At 48.9% G+C, this 17,142-nt stretch overlaps 6 protein-coding genes across 6 annotated transcripts; 2 read left to right on the forward strand and 4 right to left on the reverse strand.

Moving 5' to 3' along the window:
* Nucleotides 1–526: 526 nt before the first annotated feature.
* On the forward strand, nt 527–1,048 carry EPUS_05711 (uncharacterized protein; the record flags this gene model as incomplete). Its single annotated transcript, XM_007803543.1, has 2 exons — nt 527–566; nt 627–1,048. 2 exons carry the CDS (start codon nt 527–529, stop codon nt 1,046–1,048), a joined length of 462 nt encoding a protein of 153 aa, XP_007801734.1.
* A 647-nt stretch (nt 1,049–1,695) lies between these two features.
* Nucleotides 1,696–2,778, forward strand: EPUS_05712 (uncharacterized protein; the record flags this gene model as incomplete). Its single annotated transcript, XM_007803544.1, has 1 exon — nt 1,696–2,778. One exon carries the CDS (start codon nt 1,696–1,698, stop codon nt 2,776–2,778), a length of 1,083 nt encoding a protein of 360 aa, XP_007801735.1.
* Nucleotides 2,779–4,406: 1,628 nt separating this feature from the next.
* Nucleotides 4,407–6,584, reverse strand: EPUS_05713 (uncharacterized protein; the record flags this gene model as incomplete). The annotated part of the gene is made up of 2 exons (XM_007803545.1): nt 4,407–6,387; nt 6,436–6,584. The coding sequence occupies 2 exons, from the start codon at nt 6,582–6,584 to the stop codon at nt 4,407–4,409; spliced, it is 2,130 nt and encodes a 709-aa protein (XP_007801736.1).
* Nucleotides 6,585–8,687: 2,103 nt separating this feature from the next.
* On the reverse strand, nt 8,688–10,688 carry EPUS_05714 (uncharacterized protein; the record flags this gene model as incomplete). Its single annotated transcript, XM_007803546.1, has 3 exons — nt 8,688–9,364; nt 9,417–9,644; nt 9,692–10,688. 3 exons carry the CDS (start codon nt 10,686–10,688, stop codon nt 8,688–8,690), a joined length of 1,902 nt encoding a protein of 633 aa, XP_007801737.1.
* A 2,092-nt stretch (nt 10,689–12,780) lies between these two features.
* Nucleotides 12,781–13,891, reverse strand: EPUS_05715 (uncharacterized protein; the record flags this gene model as incomplete). Its single annotated transcript, XM_007803547.1, has 2 exons — nt 12,781–13,789; nt 13,851–13,891. The coding sequence occupies 2 exons, from the start codon at nt 13,889–13,891 to the stop codon at nt 12,781–12,783; spliced, it is 1,050 nt and encodes a 349-aa protein (XP_007801738.1).
* An 860-nt stretch (nt 13,892–14,751) lies between these two features.
* Nucleotides 14,752–15,870, reverse strand: EPUS_05716 (uncharacterized protein; the record flags this gene model as incomplete). The annotated part of the gene is made up of 2 exons (XM_007803548.1): nt 14,752–15,775; nt 15,824–15,870. 2 exons carry the CDS (start codon nt 15,868–15,870, stop codon nt 14,752–14,754), a joined length of 1,071 nt encoding a protein of 356 aa, XP_007801739.1.
* Between the last annotated feature and the right edge of the window lie 1,272 nt (nt 15,871–17,142).

Consider the following 17,142-nt stretch of genomic DNA (forward strand, 5'->3'; position numbering starts at 1 on the left):
ATCATAGGGTAAAACATTCCGAGAGTTGAAATTGAAATTTCTTGCTTTGACACTACGGAGTAGATATTGTAGAATGAACAAAATCTTGTGATCCGGCGTTTATCCACGAAGGCCAACGCCCTCACCCTTGTCGTAAGTCACCCATTAATGTGTGCTTAGTTTAAGGCTGACCATACTATGATGTAGCTTTTGTAAAAGTATGTGGCTAAGACGTTTCAAATCTGATTGAATTCTGTTATTTCAGACGTCTTCTTTCAAATTATTGTCATACGATAAGACGGTTATTTGATGATCCTCTAAATGATGTTAATTAAAGCCCTTCTTCAAGGCAGGTACACCCAGAGAGGAGTAACATTTCTGACGTCTTGGCATCTCCACCCTGCATCTGCCGCGTCCTCCTGCAGTGCTGCCTGAGGTGGAAGTCTTCATTCAGATGGTACTCCAGTGATCAGTTAATCATTCTCGTCTCACTCATTACAGTCCGCCCAACTATCCAGTCCCTGTAATTCTTGAACACAGCTCCATCATGTCGACTCCTGTGGGCATCACCGTGCCGAAAATGCTCCGTGAGTTCCTCGGACGCCTCTTTGCTAGTTAGTTAGTTCTTGACTAACAGCTCTGGATAGCTATAACTGGCACCTGGACCTTACCGTTGACTGCTTATCTCTATCTCCTCAGCGTCCGAGTGTCACTGTTAAGGATTGATAGCAAGAAATATGTGGGCAACAAGACCTCCGAGGCCGAAGCTGCAGGCAATAAGCCTGACCCGCTCGAGGTGGCTATTCGAAGTCACGCCAATTTCGTAGAAAACGTCCCCATGGCTCTCTTAGCCGCTGCAATCGTCGAGCTCAACGGTGGCAACCGGAAGATACTCAATGGTGGGCTTGCAGCTTTACTCCTCTTCAGAATCTTACATGTGGAGTTCGGCATGCGAGGTGCTCACGCCGATGGCCCTGGAAGGTTGATTGGACATGCGGGAACGGCAGGATTCTTGGGTGGCATGTCTGCATATGCTGTCTATCTGGTGAAAGGATATTGGGGCTTCTAGTCATACTTTGACCGTCATGAAGGAGGTGGAAATAATGCATGCCGTCTGGGGAAGTTGCGATGGTATAGTGAATGCCATATTCTCATCTCGTCTCGTCTCTTCTCATCTTGCCTATCTGCGTCTCTTCATTCTCACGTCCACTTCACTTCTGTCTCTCTCTCGTCACCTATCATTCGTCGCAACATTTTTCAGATAGTATGACATGGCTGGCTCTTCCCCCGAATCACAGCTCTCCTTCATCAATCACTCCAGCCATGAATCAGCACAGGCCCATTCGCGCGCACGTTCTGTGTCCTCGCCCAGCCTCATTCCCACTCCGCTCGTTTTGCGCGGACAAACCAAGCCCACTTGGTCTGACTTTAGGTGCACCGGCTGTGGAAGAACTTTCCCCTCACCGTGCTTTTTGGTTGGAAGGAGACTGCGGCCGGTTTGTAGAGAATGCTGGCGATGGATGTGGAATGTTAGTATATGCTGGTCGTGCGGAGAAGTGGTATATCGAAAGACAGATGCTGTTGGTTTTGGCTGGTGTTGGTGGCATTGGGCTTGTTTCTCATGTCTTGTGTGCAGTGTTGGTTGGCCCGCTTCTCGACACTGGATGGAGGTTGACAGGCTAGTTTCCCTTACGGCCTCCGAATTATCTCGACTCCATGGATCTACCGCACGAGAAAGGCATCATGCTTACAGAGCCACCCGTCTGCGACCGCTGCATAGACTCGCCCGACTCCATTGCCAAACTTGAACAGCATGCCTTGGTCTTGAGGGAAGACCCCGAGGCATCGCAAAAGGCAGCTGCAAATGAGAGGCTTTGTAAGATCCGACAGCCAGCTGTGGAGATAGGTAATAGGCGCAATACAATTCCAACCCGGATCGAAGAAAAGCAGAGCCCGATCTCGCAACTTCCTTTTCATAAAGGTCAACCGTCCCGTCCCCTCCCGGCATGGATGTCACTTCTTCCATCTAACGTGAACCCTCACGTCAAACCTCCCAGCCGCTCCATCCTCTCACGGCGAATGTCCTTTCCATCATACTCCTCGTTTAGCAAACCAATACCTTATATGACTCTTCTTGAACCGCCAATATCGCATGACGATTACACGTCAAGCCACCCCCCTACACCACCGAATGTCTCACTTGACGGAGACATCACACCTAGAGCTTCGGCGCAGCGAGAGAGGCACAACAGCTCAAACAATGTCTACACCTCTTCACTACCTTCCCAATCGCCCATCGCATCTTCCATAACCTTCACGATTCCCTACGGCCTTCACCACCATGCCACTTCATCCGAAGTACGTGTACCGACACTTTACTTCCCAACCACCATACCAATCAAGTCTTCCAACCCAGAACCTCCCTTCAGCAGCGGACAGCCCCGACAAAAATGTTTGAACGATGTCCAAGAGTCGAAAACACTGCCACAAACTCAAAGTACGCTACCTCAGTCGACAAATAGCCCACCTTTCATGGAAGAGCTCTCATCCTTCCTCACGAGCAGAAGTGCCGAGACGAAACTGATTCTTCCAAGTCGAGCTTTGCAAAAGACGAGGTGGAAGATAGGTTTGCCGAAAGTTGGCGTTGAGCTTGGGAAGGAAAGAGGACGGGACGGTCAGGAGGAGGAAGGTTGTTACGCTGTGGGTTGTGGTGGGGAGTGTGCATTAACGAGGCTTCAAATGACAATAGGTGGTGAAGAGAAGGATGCAGAGTCGAGCAGAAAGGCCACTGAGGCTTAGGTAGGGTAGACAATGACCCAGATAGGACTCTTTCATACATTATAAAGAACGGGCGGTGCGAGAAGTTGAAGTCCTCCGAGGCTAGCAGGACGTCGCCTTGGAAAGGTACAGATACACACGGACGGCTCGAGGAAGCACGGATGAAGTGCGGACATGCCACATGGCACCGAGAATGGCAGATCATGCCGCAGCCGCATCGGTGTCGGCGTCGGGAATGGGAGATAATCATGGCAGACGAAGGTACTCCGTCCGCGGCTTGAGCGGGTATTTCCAGGACAAACAGACAGAGAGACAAGGCCATCATTACCCACACCGCCCCTTTGCGGATTAGAGTAGTAGATAAACCTGTTCGGATCTATATCCGTATCCATATCTATATCCAGCAATCCATTCTTTCGCCAGCTGGCTAGCCTCAGTTCCTCTTCCTTTTATCAAACATTCAAGTTCAGTCAGGTCAAGTCACATCAAGGCACAGCACAGGTAAAGCATGTAATCCCTGACCAACGAATCAATCAATAACCAAGCAAGTAAGTTAGAAAGGTGTCGGTGTTGGTGTCGGTATCGATGTCCAGAGTGCCAGACTCGTGGTACGTTCATTATCTCTGTTGATATCCAAACCGACCTCTCAGTCAGCCGGCCAGCCAGCCAGCGTCAGGCATATCTGCAGACTTCTATCTATCTCGACCCACAAGCAGGCCAGGTATCTATCCCATCCATTACCCGTTTATCCGTCTATTCATCTGTTCATGGGTCTATACAAATTTATCTATCCATCTATACATCCATCTGGTTGGCAGTAGCATTACATGCGTTTTCGCGTTTTCGTGTTCCCCACATACAATTATAAACCATAACAAGAAAACCAAAACCCAGAAACTCCTCGCTTGACCGGGCATACTCTGTGTCCAAAGCCTTTTTTTCTGTTCTTTTGGTGAACGGTAGGCGAAACCCCCTTCCGATTTTTATGTGGTGGTGAGAAACGCCAGTGCCGGTGCCAGTAACATATCGTGTGAGTGGGGAAATATCATTGAAAGCCCAAAAAAAGGACAACTTTTCCGTAAAGTAAAGGAAGTATGGGGTATCTCAAAATCAAGACTGCGAAAAAGTAAAAAGCAGATGGTCGTGATACAGAGAGCTCAGAGTCTCTTGAAGAAGAAGCAGTTGGCATCGAATCATCCCAAAACAAACCCCCTACACCAAAAGCAAGACTCCGATATTTCCCCCAATAGATCCAGGGCCCGGGGAGAAAGTAAAAGTACAGGCAAAAAGGAGAATCGACCGCCCACTACCCCGATGGTAGTTTTGACCAGAGCAGATTCTACTTTTGTCGTACCGTCGTTGTTTTGTTGTTATGTCAGATTGGAGGAGGGAGGAGTAATAATGCTTGCGATTGGTGGCATTAGCGGAGGTTTGAACTCCTTGGTGCGATTCGGTTTTCGCCCCGTCATTCAAACGCCTTTTACTCCGGCCGAGAATTGGGTAATTTTGATCCAACTGGAACTAAGGGAGCTGGTGTGGAAAAAATGCGGAATTATTATGATATATGTTTGTTTGGCTTTTGGATTTTGTGCGGTTTTCGAGATTGGGTGTTTGGATGGACCACTTCGCCATGGTTGGAGTAGAGATGATTAGTCCTCGAAATCGAAAGCAGATCTCATTTCAGGCTGGGGTTCTTCCAAGGAAGATGATGTTCTGGAAGGCCAGCCCAATATTCTTCGATGTCCCGAGGTTGGTCGAGCCGGTGAGTCTGAACGCTTACGACGATGGTTAGGCAGCTGAGCCGACCATATCGTTGCTGGTGAACCTAATGTAGACGAGAAAGTCGCCATAGACGAATATGCAGCAGGCATGTAAGAAACAATTGGTTCACCCAGAAATGCACGGACAAGCCCAATGCAATTCCTGCGACGCTGATTGGCTTCCATGGTCTCGCTGTTCATGGAGGCTTCGGTATGCTCTACAACGGTCTTGCCATTGTCGTTTATGGCAACGAGGCATTGATTGTGTTGTTGTTTTGGATAGTGATTCGACAGATGCGAGATGATCTTTCCGGCACATTCGAAGCGACCACGGCTACAGGCGAGATGTAAGGCCGTATTGCCATCCCGGTCACGAAGTCTAGGATCAGCCCCATGTTGAAGCAACAGTTCGACGCACTCAGGTACAAGCCATGGAATATCTAGACTGATATCGAATGTGGCGGTAAGGAAACTATGCAAGGGTGTGAAACCGTCGGAACTGTACTGATTGACGTCCACGCCAACATTCGTAATGTTTTCGAGCCGATGTTGCAAGCATTCCCAAAGTCTACATGGTGTCATGTAGCAACTTATCTGGTGGTTTGCATGGAACGAGAATGCTGCTAAAGCATGAAGAACGTTCTGGTTTGAATTATTCTGACAAAATGGCTCATGTCTGGATCGCTTGATGATGTTAAGGACATCCGTAGTATCCTCATCATGGCTAGTGATAGAAAGCTTGCTCATACTGGGCAGCACCGCCGGAGATCTGGTGCCACTATTTGGTGATTGTCGAAAGGCCGGTGGGATGTTGTAAGAAATAAGCTTGGCCTCCAGTTCTGCAAGGTGTACCCCTTGATTGACTTTCTCCCAATTCCGTCCCAGGATGTCTAATGGAGTGTTGCCGTTCCGATCTAAAAGTGTCATCGATCGGCCAGCAGAATCTATGAGGGGCAATAGATCATAAACATTTGCCAAAGTTACGAGGCGGCTGAAGATGTGGTGAAGGGGCGTTTTCCCGTCATTGTCACGTTGTGAAAAGCTCAAACCATATTGCAGAGCAAAAGTGACGAAGGCATGTATCGAGCAATCGTAAAGTTGAGGATCCAACAGATGGAGTATAGTTTGGCCACAATAATTTGGACGATTTACGTCGGCATTGGCAGCCTTCAGGATGGCCAATTGATCCAAACTTGCACCTGCTCCAGCAGCGAAATGCACACATAGATTGCCTTCATTGTCTGTCTCGTTTATGGAATCAAGGTTGGACCTGACGACCTCTTTGAAGAGAACAACATCTGTCCGACGGCTGATGGAGGCAAGGTGATGTAATTTCGTAGCGCCACATTGTTGGCATGTCTCGAGACCCAAATCCGAAAACTCGGAACTCGTTCCTGCTCGGCTACAATGTGAAGGAGGGGCATGGGGGGGTTGATAGTGTGGGTAATTGAGGTGTTCTTGTAAAGAGGGGTGGGTGAGGCCCTTTGTATGTGATATACGGTCTGCTATGTAGGAGTCGGACGTGTGAATGCCTCCTGTGTATCGGTTGGTGCTATCTTCATGATTGGAGGAACCACCTGTAACGCCAGTTTCCGGAATATCAGCAAGAAGTTGTGATGACTGCGGACGTGGGGGTGGTTGGGTAGTTTGCGAAAACAGATTTGGAAAACTGAGTCTCAGAAGTGATTGTTCGGATTGTCTCCGGAAGGATGAGGCTCTCTCAAATAGAGACGTGGCCGCAGAGGAAGTTCGATTAGAACCTGTTCCATAGCCTGAGTCGAATGAATTTTGGGAGGATCGATTTGTGGTGCCAGGGTAATCGTTCTTCTTGATTCCCCATTTAACAAATTCGCGACGGTAGGTAGAGACACTGGGCTCGATTTAGCTACCTTTGACAAGGCGGGAAGCAAATACTGACCTTTTGTCGAAGTTGTAATGCTCTTTCATATACTCTCGTACACCACCTGCGCCATCAAGACGGCGGTTTTCGTCAATGTAGAGTGCGATAGTTTTCTCTTTGAAGGTTTGTTGGTGCCCAGGGATCATCTGATCCCAAGAGAAAGGCATTGTCACCCAGCAAACTGATTCGTATGGCTGTTGAATGACAGCAACACAGGCGATGTCATTGATGGAGTAGGGGAATTCCAAAATGGTAGCGCAAGGCGTAGTCTCGAGACTGTCGATGGGCAAGGCTTTCAGGATGAATGAGTCTTATCGTCCGAGAGCATGTCACGGCTGGGAGGATTGAAGGGTTGTAGATTGCATTGAGGTGTGAAGAACATCGAAGAGGAGCAGGAAGCGATAACCTTGCCTACCTTCCCCGCCTGCTTGCTGGTGGTGATGTGCCTGTGCTTACTGGTGGTGATGTGCCTGGGGCAGATGCGTTAAGCGGGACATCAGCCTCCGGTGGCATTGATTGGGCCCAACCAACAACGAGGTTGCACGAAGGAATCGTGCCAATGCGCCTATCAGGGTCTCACTATCGACCCAAAGTGCATGCATTGCCGGTGCAATTTAGCTCGGTGGTCAACAACGGGCTCCCCCGCCGGCAGCTACCCGAGCAAAAGTTCCCCGTTTTCACCAATAGCAGATCAGGAATTCAGGTTGATGCAGGCAGTTGGTTAGCGGTTTGTTCGAGAAACGGCTGATTCAATCAACCGAGGTTTGCGACTCGTCCGGCACCATGTCACACCAAGCCAGAACCACACATCCCCATCTTGCTATCGTTTTCAATGACGGTTAGTAGGTGTCGGAAGAGAGCTTCCTGCAAGGGCCGCGTAGTCGATCAGCTGCCGGCTCATAAGCATCAAGGCTGTGGGTGGAACCACGAACATGAAGGAATAGTGTACGCGCTGGATGTCTCGAGCACTGTCGTCTGGCTGCACAGTGGTGGGATCGTGATAGGCAGAAATTCCCCTCCAGCCGGTTGATCTCCACACTGGCAGCGCTAAACTGGTGGCTGCTAGTTAAGGTTTGTACCTGTCGTGCGATCCCGCTTTTAGAGCATCTTGGCCCAAATGTGTCAAAAATCTTTCATCTTCGCCCTCATCCATGCCCACCAGCTATCCTGACTGGGGTTCTGCGAGATCCAAGATCCAAGAAATTGAAATTGTGTCAATGGGACATTCTTGCACATTCGTCACGCCCAAGAAGAATATGATGTTAGATCTGCCAGATACAAAACGCGACTCTTCCCTAAGTAGGAGTGAGAGAATGGACAGAATGGACAGAATCCAGCTTTTGGCTCAAGGGGACCATTCGCAGCACAGAACATCATCCATCACAGTACATCCAGAAGTACATTGAGTTTTTTACAAGTCAAGTGCAGGAGCTGTCATTCTGAACGTGGTAGGAGAAACTCGAACCATTTCGCCAGACGAAGCTTCACTGTGGACTAACTAATCACGAATGCAGATCATGACCAACTTATCTCAAACCACCATCTTGGCCAAAAGCTGCAAGCATGCTCAGTTGTTCCAAACCCTCGAGCGTGTATTCGATGCTCCGTCTCAGAACATACCAGACCGGACTCAGGCCGCTCTCTCCACACAATCAATCAAAGATTTGCGCACCCAAACAGAAAACTATATTCCACTGGATATTTTCAAGAAGCAGACTTGCCACTCTGAGCTGTTCTGTCTCGTTGATGGCCGAGGCCCGCCCAAATGACTTGGGTTGTGACCTAAGGTGACATATTTATTCTGGACTCTGGTATTCGGCAGTAAACCGCCAAGACCGATGAGAAGGGGCAGGTTCCCATCTTCCAGCATGGCCGCACCCCTGATGAGTACCCAAGATTGCGGGTGCAATGGCACGACCTTCGCAGCTTCAGCTCACGAGACGTTATTCGCGCCTTTGGTTCGCAATTCTGCTACAGCACAATAAAGACATCAGAATTTGCACGGGGTTGTGGATCGGAGCATTGCAATAATGGCGCAAGAGAGCTTGTGTGTATTCCCAGTCCAGGGCAAAGAAAACTATGGTTTCTAGCTAGCAACATGATTGTAAGATGATAGATCAAAGCAACAACTTTGGAGTGTGCTTGGTCCTTCTGCGCCAGGAAGTCGAATAGAGATCTGGAGCACGTAGCAAAAAAGTGTCCTCCGCGGCCGTTGGGTACGGACATGTTATGATTCAGAGACTGTACGGCCTGAAATCCCTTGCCATGTATCAGACATGATCCGCATCTGATTGCTTCTGGTCAGTCTTGTCTTCTTTGCCGTCCTCCTTCTCTGTCCCCAGCTTGCCTTCGTTCGCAGGCTGGATATCATAACCCACGGCGAAGCCTTCTCCTAATGCAGCATTATCTTCTGCTTCGCTAAGTTGATTACCACCTTCAACGTCATCATCGCTATCAAAGCCTTCCCATTCACTGGTACCAGTCTCATTGTTCCCCCTGCAGTCCTCAAAGCTCACATGGTTCTCGTTTTCGGCCGCTGTTTGATCAATCATTTGGTCTGGTGCAAGTCCGCCTGCATCACCAGCAGCAACCTCTCCCATACTTTCATTGTATAGAGGCGCTAGCTGAGTTGCGTCTGAACCAGCAGAAGCAGGTTCAGCTAGAGGCTGAGTGTTTGAGGCATCGTTCGTCGTCTTCACCTTCTTTAGGACGGGCACCTGATCCACTTCTTGCGGCGAGCCTCCAGCTTGCTTCTCTTGGTCGTTCGCTTCTGGCGACTTGCGTTTTTTCGAAGGGTCTGGCATATCAGTAGGGATAGAGCTGGAGGAGGTATTCTGCGCCTCTTCCTTGGCTCCGGCGTCAACATTGTTTTCCACCTTGACTTCTTGCTTGACCTTGAGTTTGGGCTCGAGTTTAAACCTGGGTGGTCTCTTCTTAAGAATCGGAGCTAGGAAATTCAATTTCACCACCCTGTCCTATAAAATTGGTGGGTAACTTACCAACAAAGTATGGCAGCGTCCCCCTCATCCCCTTGCCGCGAGCCATTAGGTTACCAACCGGGAGACCCTTAGAAGGTTCATCTTCACCTTGAACGCCTTTCTCTCCTTTGAGGTACTGGCATAGAGTCCACATAAGTTGCTCATAACCTGCTATCTCGGGTACGCCAGAGTTGCGTGACGGACGTTTCTGAGGTAGATCTAACCGGTCGGGCAGACCAATGAAGCCATCTGATCAAGGTCAGCCACGTAATCAAATTGAGGCAGCCCGAATTTACCTTCGATTGCTTGCACAGCTCTCAGGATAATGGAGTCGTCGGTGTGCCATCTCCGTAAGAGCGAAAGGAATGCAACGAACATCGGTAACTGCCATTTATCGGCAAACGAAGCAGCAAGTCTCATTGCAGCGCTGAATCTCCTGTGTGGAATAGCTGTTCGCTTCTTATCTTGCAAAGGCCCCCAGTCAAAGAGACTGCTCCGGAGATTTTGGACCTGCGTTTGCAAGTTGTTTGGGCTCTGCTTGAAATCATCAAAAAGTGTCAAGAATCCTTTGTTCAGGAGCGTATCAAATGAGACGTGGCATGAATCGACCTTCAGAGTTTCCCAGACCAGGTACTCCGCCACGAAGAATTCTGGGTTCTGGGTCAAGGGCTTGCCATTTTCGTATGCGGCGAGCATCACATTAGCTTTGTATATAGTTGTCCCTTTCGGCAACGTCGAAGTGTCAATGATGGATATGAATATGTCACCCTCAGGAACATTGACCCTGGCCTTCTTCTTGGGGATTTCGATGTCAGAGTCCTCATCGTCTTGCTCCTCATCAAGTTCGGATTTTTTGTCGGCCCTTTTCATCTTCTTTCTAGCCGCTTCTTCAGCAGCGCGCTTCGCTAGCCTTTCCTCGCGTTTCATCCGAGCATGTTTTTGGATAGCCAATTGAAGAGCGAACAAGGGAGAAGAGGTAACAGAAATGAAACGGCTTTCAAAGCCGCCGTTCTTCTTGTGCCATCCAAGATGGTTGCTCAGCATACCTCGCATTTCCGTTTGGTCCACGTCTTCAACACGACGGGAGCGGCTTCCGGCTTTGAGCCCGTATTTGTGAGCCACCCTCTCGCTCAATGCGTGTGCGAGGAATGCAGCCTCGGAGTTGTCACCCGCGGAGGCTCTGGAGTACACTCGCCACATCACAGGCGGTAAGTCTTTTCTTGATGCCGCTTTCACTTGCTTGATGTTTGGCAAACCTAGAGTCAGATCCTCGATCCTACCATTGGGAAACATTGCAGCGACATTAGCTTGTAATCTAAATTCATTATTGTTGGTATTTTGGAGGGAATCATTCCAATTTTGTTTTCGACTTCGGCTTGCATGATGTGCGACGTGTGTTGATGAAGGTAGCCGGATCGAAAAGATCGTGAATGTAAGGCGGAGTTGACGCAGGTTGAATTAGACTCCAGAGAGTGTCGAGTGAGGTAGGAAATATCAATGTAGGAGAGCAAAATCAGCTTTGAGAAGAATGCTACAGAGCGATAACGCCAGAAGCAGATTATGATGGGACCGAGCAAGAAAGATATCAAAGAAATCAAAACTAGATTGCTCTAACCCACGAAAACAATAGTAAAAAGCCAGAAGCCAGATTCTGGTTGAAAGCAATTAAGCAAGAGTTGAGGGACAAGGATATAAGGATGATGAAGTGATAGATCTGTTAGGTCGGCTTGTGATGGTTGGTCCTGGGAAGTGACTGCGATACCGTAATGAGTTATCCTTGGCGACTTTGAAATAGTAGTAATGCTGTGAGCCGCAAGGAGCTTAGACATTACGATAGGCCATTTTCGCAGCCCAGCATCAGTGGCCCCGGAAGGACCACCTTCTGCAATGAAGATGTCCGCACGCCTCCCTAACAGAAGTCCAAACAGTTACCAAGGGCTCAGAAGGGCGCGTAGGAGCACGAAATTCTTCATATCTTCGCGGAGTGCTGTTGATGAACTCGTCTGAAGAAGGGTCTCCAAATTGACTCAAGAAAGGGGGAAGTTGACGGCTAAGCCAATCGAGCGGCCGGAGGCGTCGGACTACAAGTTAGCACTGGCAGAGGACTTTCCTTTAGCGCCATGGCATCAGAGAGCCTTCTTCTAGGGTCGAGATCTCCTTTTCCCTGGTTCAACTCAATGCATACGCACGCCACACATTCTTTCCGGAACGTTTATCCCATAAGGGCCTCAATTGATGAACTCAGATAACCAGCCCGATCTTTCCCCCTCTACACAAGATAAGATAGGTTTCTGCATTGCTGATCGCTCGTATAACTGTTCCAACGCTTCTCCCTTATTTAGTGGGGCCATGGAAATTTCGTCCGCGGACAAAGGCAGGCGTATACTACATATCTGATGTGGCCATGAGTAATCAGGATTGGCATGACCATCTTTCCTCGGCTGAGAAGAGAGGACTCACAGCGCGATTCCTATCCTGCTGTCGACTACCAGCAAGCAGCAACAGACAACGAGCTGTCTCCAGCATATAAAAGTTTCGCACCGTGAGGTGAAGCCACACACAAGAGCCCTTGGCATATTTGGCTTCTGCAACGTGATTAAACCGAGCCGGTCTCCACCATTCAATTTCCTAGCAGGTCCTTGGACAATGGATCTCGAGGCGGTTCGGCAGGGCTACGGCGCAATGGAACTTGTTAGACACTTCGATACAAAATACTCAAAATTGGTAGTGCTCAGGCTGCCGCAACATGGGATTCGATAAAGTAACCATGGATGTGGGGAATGCTTACTCGAATCCGGTATAGCTCGGAATTCTCGTCCATCGCAGAACGGCTTACGTACTATATACCAAGTCGAGTACTAGTATGCCAGACCTTTCTTCATTCGGGATGAACCATTATCCATTAGTATCAAAAGCCTGTTAAATTACTGTGACGATTCTTGTATCATATCCCACCACTGTTGCAACCTGTGCCAATCGTCTGTAGACAAACACTGATGGAAGCGCCGAAGGACCAAGAGGTGTATGAAGCGGATGAACAAATGGATGTAGTCAGAAGCGAAAAAACAACCACTCCACTAGCCCGATAGAATTGCTCAGCAGATGTCAAGTCGTTCATCTCACACAATATCCAAGCCAGGCCTATCATGTTCGAGCCCATCCGCTAACCTCATCTGTATCTCACTTTCGTCCAACCGTCACTTTCTCACCTTCATTGGTGGGTTTCTCAACTACAGAGTTCTCCAATCTTCCATCAGTACTTTGCTGGTTAGCCTGCCGCTTCGCATGTTCCGGCTCATTGGCGCCTTACTGCGATTGTGCGATATCAGGCATAGCTGATGTGGTCTGTCCAACCGTCTTCCGCTCCCCAGCGGTCTTGTCTTCGCTAGGTTTGAGAATTGGTGGTGTTGGGAACAGCTTTGTGACCATGCATCCGTCGTTCAGTAGGCTTCTCCGCCGTAGCACGCTTTGCAATAGGCGGCGCAGCTTCGGAGACAGCAGGTCGATATGCTTCGGCTGTGACACCAGCCTGACGGAGAGGGAGAGCAACATATTGACCACGTCCATTTCGGCCCTTGCGAATGATCTCAGTTGATACAGTGACCTTGAAGGTACCGTCGTCCTCAGACTTGACAGATTCGGTGGGAACATCGAGGTGCTGAGCCACCTCGGCGGTGGTCATCTTTTGGGGATTGTTCCGACGTCGTTGGAAGCGTTGTTGGGCGGCTTCCTTTGCCGCCTTTCTCGCAGCCTGGTGTTCGGCACGCGCTGCTCTGCCTTGCTCGCTTTCGGCATACTCTTTCTTCAAGCGCGCAATGGCCTGGTTGACATCCTCGTCGAAGTCTTTGAGCTGTGGATCTTGACGTAGCATGTTGTATGCGGGTCTAGCAGCAAGACGACGTTCAAGGAGAGCTCTGCCGATGCTCTCAGCTATCATACCTCTGATCGGATATCCCTTCTCTGTTGTCGAGTATACAGCATGGATGTCCTCTGTATGCACCTGCAACTTTGCAATGTCCTTCATACGTCCCCAGAGCTCCTCGCAGAGAATGTCAATTTGCAGTATCTCCGCAGACTCCAGAGCATGAGCATAATGCCAGAATCGACGACGGTGGATGTATGGAAACGGCCGCATGCCTCTGCCTTCACAACATGCCAGCATCCATGAAAGTACAGCCTTGTGAGCATCAACACGACCACCGATGATTGTGACTGAGTTGGCTGGAGACTTGGAAATATCTGCCATAGATGTTCCTGCAAGTGCTGGAAAGGTCTGCCGGCACAGAGCAGAGAAGGTAGTAGCAACCTGCTTGGGAAACCCTTCGCGCAACATCGCCAGGTCGGTAGTATCGTTCTCTCGAAACAGGATGTTGATCGTTGGGCCATGCTTCAGGCTACAACGGGTAAGCTAGGCCTCGGTACTGGGTGCAATAAAGGAGCAAGGGCTTTGCTTACCTCGCCAGCTTTGCTGCCGACATCTTTTGAATGGCAGCCATTGTCTCCGTAGCGAATACCTTGTGGAATGCTACAAGCCTCAACCGAAGAAGTTTTGAGAGTTGCTAATGGTTGGTTGGTGTTACAGCGGTCAGCCTTGAAGGGCCTGTAGAATTGAAGATAGATATAGACGGAGGTGAGTATGATTTCGTGTACCACTGGCCAGGTGAGTTCTCTTGATAGAAAGAACATAGTGACGGCAGGCAGGGTGAGAATGCAGATATTTGTAGTTGGACAGCAAGCACCGCATCAACCTGCAAGTGCTCGTAGGAAAAGTCTCTGTGAACCAATAAGCACCATTTGTAACCATCGAAAGTGTTCGGAAGTGGTTTGCTCGTGATACGATGGTAATGTACGTGAGTAGCAAGCATGAAAATCAAGTCTGGAAGTTGATAGAACACGCTTGTGAACAAAGAATCCACCGGTAAAAAAGTGCCTTTTTGCACTCATTAGCTTCTATGATGACTGTTGTGTCTGGAAAGATACATTGAGACTGTGGAGGTGGGATTATTGTTGGTGGAAACTTCCTAGTTGTGACCGAGAGAGCTGTGGGCGGAATGGGCCTGCATGAAGACAGAGAATCAAGACAGAAGTAGCAGAGAAGTGCCCCGGCTGAAATCCTCCAAAGAATGAAGGGAAATGTTACATGACCGGAACAGAACTAGGGCTTAAAAGAATTCGGAACTAAAGGGGCCGATTGCAAAGCCGTTCACCACCAGAACTCGAATTCCGCAGGTATCCAAGTCACCACGTTCATCCGCTTTCGAACTCAGCATGAGCCTGCCTCCACATCGTAGTAGTCGGCCACTGAGACTTTGTTGTCTCAGAACCAAATCTTAGATTAGTCCTTTCCGCAAGCTGACTATGAAGGTGCTGCCGTTGAAGAGTTGGCCTGATCGCTATTGGCCTGCATCGACACAGTCTCTTTAGATTTCGTCTTCTTGCTGCTTTGGGACTTCGAGGTAGATTTCGGAGTAGGACCTGGAGCAGCCGATCCAAAATCAGGCAACGGTGCACGGAAGCTCTCGGAAGTGATTTCACGATTGGTGTGAGGTACAGCCACCCGCCGCTGGCAGGCGTTATTGCTTCGATTGGCAACCCGGCCCTCCGTGCTGATAGTGTAGCCCTGCGTACCGCGAACCGTCACAGCAGAAGGCTTGACTTTGTACTTGTTGGCAACGTCTCGAGCTGTCTGCCGCTTCTCCTGTTCTTCAAGACGCCACTTCATCCTCTTTGCTTGTTCCTTCTTCTCTGCAATAATCGCCATATGTTCCGGAGATGACTTCTTCGCTGCCTTCAACCCCTCGATAACCTCGCTAAGACCCTGTTCAAACTCCTCGAAGCCTTCGGTACGACGCAGCTTGTCGTAGAAGCCACGGTGATGAAGTCGTCTCTCCCAGATTGCTGTACCAATGCTCTGACATACCATATCTTTGAGCTCATGAGGTCCTTCGATCATTGAGAAGATCAACTCGACGTCCTCTAAGTGAACTTGTCGTCCAGCAATGTTCACAAGGCGTTGCATCAATTGTGTCTCGAGGAAATCGATCCCAAGGTGACGGGCCGCCAAGTATGCCATCGAATAGTTGTAGAATTGGTGGAGGGCTATGAACTGGAAATTACGGATTTTGCCGCCATTACAGCAAGACAGAGCCCATTCAAGTACATCTCGATAAGAGTCACGGCGGCCTCCAGTGATCACGAAGGTGGCGGGACGCTGCTCGAGCTGTTCTGCAACGCTGCTCTCCTTGAGAGACGGAAAAGCTTCGTCGAAGGACTTGAAGAAAGCAGTCGCAACTTTTCGAGGAAAGAACTCGTACAGAGTCTTTGGTGCAGAACCTGTGAGCTCCCGCCAGAGAAGACGAAGACTATCTTCAGTCTTGAGGCTGATGAGCTGTCAGTACGTAACTGGAACTGTAGGTTATATCACACACTTGAAGAGCTGAGCTGGTGGTGTCTCGGCACTAATCGTAAGAGACATCTCGTATGTAGTGGTGAAAGCGCTTGTTTATGTTGCGAAAGTGGTGAAAGCGCTTGTTTATGTTGCGAAAGTGATGAAGAAGCTTGTACCTGATCAGATGTAGTAGTTGAGGAAGTAGTCAGAGCAAGAATTTATATGTCATCCAAGGCGTCAAGGAGACAAATATATCTAGAGAAACCTGCGACCCGAACATTAACTTTCATAAAGTGTTCCGAAATCATTCTTCGTGCATGACAACATAACTAACCTTCACACTTCCCGAGGGCGCTTACAATCGGAGGTCATGAAATGGATTAGATCCAAAAATTGATCATCAGAGGATGCGTAGCCTGGAATCTCTTAATAGCATGTTCAGGCACTCCCGCCTTCTGAGAAACAATGATTGTAGTGCCAACCTCGATCATCTCATCTCTCTCGACTGTGATTGTTCGCTGTACTGCTCTAGTGGTGTCCGGACCTCTCACTCGGCATAGGAAAAGGCAGAACTGGAGAGGAATAGTCCCATAGAGCTTTTGACGGATGATTGATCGTGTGATCTGGCGGGCGGGATATCGACCTCTGTAACACGCCACCCTAGATTCGATAAGTGGCGACGGAACATGTAGACAAGGTGACTCTTGCATGCAATGAAAATAGCTTCAAGAAAGGAATTATGAGAGTGAACGGGATGATAAGTTGAAAGTATTGAGGACTCGAAATACACACTTCAAACTCAATCACCCTAAGAGCGAAAACACACAGTGCTAAATGCCAAGAAAAGAAGGTATATAAACAACTAATTAACAGTAACTTTCGCCTTCGGGCAAATGGTCAATTTGAAATGATACTGAACAACCAGCTTGGTTCTAACCAAACCTTGCGAGTTTTCATAGCAGATGTTCCTGTTAGTCCTTCCGATCTCTAGCATTCAACTGTAGTAGGTAATCAGTCTAAATTATCTGAGAGTCCCGAGGCTGAATTATGGATCTTGGAGAGGAGATAAGCTTGGAATCATCTGCGAAATTTTTGCTAATTTTGTGGGAGGTTATGTGCTTGATGAGTTCGACCCTGGGTTGAGGAGTTTTCTTTTTTTTGAAATTTGGGGAAGAGGGGGCATAAGTGAACGCCTGCTAACAGGGAACACAAAAGAAAGCCTGATTGGTGACAATGAGCTCGTATGCTCCGGAGGGATGTAGTATGACAGATATAAGACCGCAAATGGCCTGAGGAGGGGGTGGAATAGACATGAAGAGAAAAGGGTTTTGTGGACCGGATGTCACGTGATATATAGCG

The sequence above is a fragment of the Endocarpon pusillum genome (assembly GCF_000464535.1).
Source record: "Endocarpon pusillum Z07020 unplaced genomic scaffold scaffold242, whole genome shotgun sequence".
In the NCBI taxonomy this organism is placed as follows: Eukaryota; Fungi; Ascomycota; class Eurotiomycetes; order Verrucariales; family Verrucariaceae; genus Endocarpon; species Endocarpon pusillum.